General features: G+C 38.8%; 1 protein-coding gene across 1 annotated transcript; it reads left to right on the forward strand.

Annotated features, from left to right (window-relative positions):
- The first annotated feature begins 4,134 nt into the window (after positions 1 to 4,134).
- On the forward strand, positions 4,135 to 5,208 carry LOC119413547 (gastrula zinc finger protein XlCGF8.2DB-like). The gene has a single exon (XM_037680602.1). It carries the CDS (start codon positions 4,172 to 4,174, stop codon positions 4,883 to 4,885), a length of 714 nt encoding a protein of 237 aa, XP_037536530.1. The 5' UTR covers positions 4,135 to 4,171; the 3' UTR covers positions 4,886 to 5,208.
- The last annotated feature ends 697 nt before the right edge of the window (positions 5,209 to 5,905 follow it).

Consider the following 5,905-nt stretch of genomic DNA (forward strand, 5'->3'; position numbering starts at 1 on the left):
CAGTTGTTCTGTGGAAAGCGTGGTCCTGCTGCTCAGAGTGGTGTCTGATTTTAATCTTAAACTGACCACCTCTACTGCATCATCAACAGGAATGCACGTAAAGAGTGATGTGACATCAAAAGAGACCATTGTTTCATCAGTCTCCATGATGACATCCCTCACCTTATCCACAAAGTCCATGGTGTTCTGTATGTGGTGTTCTGAGCTGCCAACTAAAGGGATGAGTACAGACGCCAGATATTTGGAAACATTGTAAGTGACAGAGTTAATCATGCTATTAATAGGTCTTAAAGGTACACCTTGTTTGTGGATTTTAGGTAAACCATACAGACTAGGTGTGGCCTCCTCTGGGTACAGTCTGTGGTACAGAAAGCGGTCAATAGCCTTGTCCTGCTCCAAATTTTTCAGGCAATCTATTAACTTCTTCTTGTAACCACTTCCTGGATCTCTTTTCAGAGGTTCATAAGTGGTTAAGTCACTAAGGAGTGTCATAACTTTCTCATGATAGTCTTTCTGGTTCAAAATCACTGTGCACCTTCCTTTGTCTGCTGGGAGAATGATGATGTTTTTGTCCTTGCTAAGAGTGGTGAGTGCATCCCTCTCCTCTCTGCTGATGTTGGAAGGTGGTGGTTTGGCATTGCTGAGGCAGGCTGAAACTTTGATTCTGAGCTGTTCTGCTTCAGCCTCTTTCATTTTGTTGTTGCGGATGGCTGATTCTGTGGCTGTGATCATCTCCACCAGAGGAATTCTACTTGGTGCAACCGCAAAGTTCAGTCCCCTGGCAAGAATCTCTGTCTCCGGCTGGGTGAGCTGTCTGTCAGATAAATTCTTCACCCACTTTTCTGTCTCCCTGGCATGTAATTGACTACAGGAGTGTTGTCCTACACTGAATGTGTTGTTATTGGAATAGTGATGGTGTTGATGAGTTATTAGTAAGTTAAACTTATTTTTGTTGTCGAGTCTTGGACTTGACATGCTGTGCTAAGCGTGCCTGATCTGTACAGTCCAACACTTGCTGAAGTGTGGTCTGATCTAGACACGTTGTTAGTTTCTGTTTAATGTGCTCTTCTTTGGCCTTCAAGGCCTCAATAGTAAAATTGGTCTGTCTCACCCGTTCATTCAGCAGCTGGGTCTGTGCCTTCTGAAGGATCTTTCTTGCCCGGTGCCCGCTGACCGATGATTTTAGCTCCAGGCTCTTGGGAATGATGCCACTTTGTCGACATCTGAGGTTGAATCGCAAGTGGTTCCTGTAGTCTGCCCTCTTCCTTGCTGTTTTCTCAAACTCTCTTACTAGTTTGAGGCAATCCTGGCCAAAGTGATTCAAAATATCCTGATGCATGCTCAATAATCCAGGTAGAAAAATCCAAGAAAGTTCAATCTGGTCCTCTGGACATTCAAAACATTTTTTTTTTTTGCTTTGTTTTGTTTTTTTGAATGTCCAGAGGACCAGATTGAACTTTCTTGGATTTTTCTACCTGGATTATTGAGCGTGCATCAGGAAACTATTAACATTGTTTTTTTGAGTCTGTAACAGAAACAACTTAAAGTGCATCAATATGCCTGAAAAAAATCCTTTTTTAAACTGTAAACATTTTTGACCATTTGATACTGAAAAATAAAATTAAATATAATCAATAAATAATAATAAATTCAAATTGATCAGCAACATTTTAACTCAGGAGTGTTATGTAAAACACTTTGACCTACAAAACAAAAATGAATAAAACAATTTTTGCTGCTTTTATTTTATTTTTTATCAAAATGAGGAAGTCAGTATCAATGAGCACTCATCGATAAAACAAAAAAAATGTCAACATGAAAGAAGAAAGAGGGAGCAGGTAACCCTCTCACTTTGAGTTCACTCTTTGTCTCCTGCGTGCTGTGGGTGACAAACGTCCAGATCATCAAAAAAACAGCAGCTTAACTGAGGAGGTGAATTAATTGTTAGCAAAGAATAAAGTCCTAACATTTATTAAACATTACTTCTGTAAATTGTGCTTTAACAAACTCATCGATAAAACTAAAACATTTTGTCAACGCAAAAGAGGAAAAAGAGGGCAGGTGTCGCTCTCGCTTGAGTTTACTCTTTGTTGCATGCATGCTGTGAGTGACGTCCAGAGCGCATGGACATAAAAACAGCAGCGGAGGGCGGAGGAGGTGACGGTCGGAGTTTATTTATCATGTCAGCAGCAGAAGGGAGAGACACGGTCCATGCATGGCTCCCAAAACCACAAGGCAGCCATATTTGTTCATAACTTTATTATTAGGAACGCACGCGACAAAATGAGAATGGTGAAAAAAAAAAAAAAACTCCTCCCTGCGGCAAAAATGTATGTTTTCTAGGGTCACATGCGCCCTCCCTGGCATTGCCCCGGGCCCCCCCCAGGGGGGCGTGCCCCACTATTTGAGAAGGACTGCTTTAACTCAACATAAAATACAGACTTCACAGTTTGTTTGTTTTTTACCATATTGCTCTAACATTTGTTATATTTTGAAAACTTAACCTAATATGAAATATACAGACTTCACATGATTCATATTTGGTAAATCTTTAAGAAAATTTCAAAACCCATGCAACTTTACACAAAAACCTCTTCTGAACTATAATTTATAAACCATATAAACTGTATCATTTAGAACTGGCTCCAGGCGATGTGTCTCATCTGGCCTCTTCAACCTGTTAAAAAGACATATTACATTAAGTTTGTTGTATAACTTGTCTAAGTTTTAGTATAATATGAGAAATAATGGTAACCTTTGAGGTGCAGCTGCATCAGAGCTTCTCCCATTTGTTGTTTGATGGTGAAGTTGTGGAGCTGCATTATTGCAAAAAAAAAAAATCTACGTGAAGGAATAACATACATTGGGTCCAGCGTATTAAAAATAAACCTAAACCCCTCACCTGTATTAAGGTTGAATGTGAACACTGCTCTTGTTAACTTAATTTAATTTCGTTCATTATTGATCAAACAGCTTGACAAATCTCAGGAAAAATCATGTAATATTGATTGATTTTCCTCGATAAATAAATGGCCAAGTATAATATTTTTGTCTCATTTGTTTAAATGGGTTCTCTTTATCTACATTTAGGACTTGTGTGAAAATCTGATGTTGTTTTAGGTCATTTTATGCAGAAATTTAAAAAGTTTAAAAGTTTCACAAACTTTCAAGCACCACTGTATGTGTGAATATAAAGTTATAATTGTGCCTGATGTTCATGTTTTTGGTGTTCCCTGCAGATGTTCAGCAGATGGTGCTGATTAAAGAAACAGCTTCTGAAGTACAGATGCTTGGTGTGGACCAACAGGATCCAGATACCCTCAACATAAAGGAGGAAGAGGAGGAACTGTGGACCAGTCAAGAGGGAGACCAGTTTTATGTGAAAAATGAGACCGATGACATCGGGTTTGCATTCACTGCTGCTCCTTTGAAGAGTGAGGAAGATGAACATAAACTTCTGTTTTTACAGCTTCATCAGCACCAAGTAAAAGAGGAAGATCTCCCAACCAGCAGCTCAGTTGATGAGATGAAAGCAGCAACTGGTGGAGAGGACTGTGGAGGATTAGAGACTGTCAGGAACCCAAATCTAAATACTTATGGAGATGATTGCAGCTCTTCAGAGACTGAAGTCAGTGAGGAAGAGGATGAAGGTGATGGTGGTGATGATGATGATGATGATGATATAAATGACTCTGAATCTCAGCTAAAAGACTTATCAGACTATGGATCAGAACCTGAAGATGATGACAAAGACTGGAAGGAGAGCAGAGCTCCTGAATCAGGTGTACACACTGTCAAGAAGTCTTGCAGCTTCAGTGAGCATGAGAAACAGTTTCACAAGACAAGTCAGTCATTGATGTCTTCAAATTGTTTGGTTATGAAGGAATGTTTTGAAGTTAAGAAAACTGGAGACTCAATCAAGAAAAAACAGTCAAGACAGAACTCATTTAGTTGTGAAGACTGTGGAAAAAATTTTAACAGAAAAGGTAATCTAAAGGCACACATGATAGTTCACACAGGACAGAAACAATTTGCTTGTGATCTTTGTGGACAAATGTTTGGACATAAGTCAACTTTAAACAGACACATGATAGTTCACACAGGACAGAAAGCATTTGCTTGTGATGTTTGTGGACAAAGATTTGGACATAAGACAACTTTAAACACACACATGATAGTCCATACAGGACAGAAAGCATTTGCTTGTGATGTTTGTGGACAAAGGTTTGGGCATAAGTCACATTTAAACACACACTTGATAGTCCACACAGGACAGAAACCATTTGCTTGTGATTTTTGTGGACAAAGGTTTGGACGGAAGTCACATTTAAACACGCACATGATAGTCCACACAGGACAGAAACCATTTGCTTGTGATCTTTGTGGACAAAGGTTTGGACAAAAGTCAACTTTAAACACTCACATGATAGTCCACACAGGACAGAAAGAATTTGCTTGTGATTTTTGTGGACAAAGGTTTGGACGGAAGTCACATTTAGACAGACACATAATAGTCCATACAGGAGAGAAACCATTTGCTTGTGATCTTTGTGGACAAAGGTTTGGACATAAGTCAACTTTAAACACACACATGATAGTCCACACAGGACAGAAACCATTTCCTTGTGATCTTTGTGGACACAGGTTTAGTGACAAATCATATTTAAACAGACACATGATTGTCCATACAGGACAGAAAGCATTTGCTTGTGATGTTTGTGGACAAAGGTTTGGACTGAAGTCAACTTTAAACACACACATGATAGTCCATACAGGACAGAAACCATTTGCTTGTGATCTTTGTGGACAAAGGTTTGGACGGAAGTCACATTTAAACAGACACATGGGAATCCACACCAGAGGAAAGCAGTTTAGCTGTGAATAATAACCTTTGTTTTATCTTTTTTAATTGCCTATCTTATCATAAAATAATGCATTCCTTTCAGTAATGTTTTTTATTTGTACCTTTCTTATCAAACTTTCGATTTTTATATTTGTCTAGTAGATGGTGGTTCACTGTTTTATAAGAGATCTTCTGTAAAAGTCTAGTTCATCTTACCCTAGAAGAGTTACGTCTTTCATGGCTAGAGTCGCTGAGGAGTCCTGCCTCCATGGTGGGTGACAGGTGCAAATGAGCTTCAAACGCACAGTAAACAGTTAAAATGTGTTGCAAACCCAGGAATGATGCAAACTCCAAAAAAAAAAAAAGCAACAGAAAAAAATCTGCAACCACAGAAAATAGATGAAGAAACGCACAATCAAAAAACCCAATGAATAGGGAAAATGCTGCAAATACCAAAAACAATAAAAACACCAAAACAACTGCAAATAAGATAAGCTGAAAACTCCAAAAAATGGAAGTTCAACAGACACGAGGGCTTGACCACCAAGTCAAGTAGAACCAGACCCCTTGTAATTACATTTTAGCTGAGCAGCCACTTTCTAAAATCATAATACGTTCATAGTATGCAATTAGGGCTGGGTACCTTTCTAAAAAAATCGGTACCGGTGTCGGTACCTTCACTTCGGTGTCGGTTCCTGGACAGTTCTTTTTTCTGTACTAATTTTGTAATTACTATTAATTCTAACAAGAATAAAATTACGTTACACATTACAGTACAAATTGTGAGTTTTATATTTTAACTTTGGTATTTCTATTCCAAGCAGTTTTCTTACATAAAAATAAACAAATAATTTTCAGGTCAAAAGAACAGTTGCAAACCAGTGACACATCAGTATCTAATGCTCACTGCTACACGCTGAGGACCTTTTCACTTAACAGCTTTTCTTCAGAAAAATCAACACGTCTGCTTTCTCTGGACACAAACAAGCCCACTCCTCGCTGATGGTGTCTCCAGCAGTAGGAAGTGTTCACTCTGACGGTGTGGATGATGCTTGTGGCACA

This window comes from Nematolebias whitei, chromosome 8, assembly GCF_014905685.2.
Source record: "Nematolebias whitei isolate Nwh7 chromosome 8, NemWhi1, whole genome shotgun sequence".
In the NCBI taxonomy this organism is placed as follows: domain Eukaryota; kingdom Metazoa; phylum Chordata; class Actinopteri; order Cyprinodontiformes; family Rivulidae; genus Nematolebias; species Nematolebias whitei.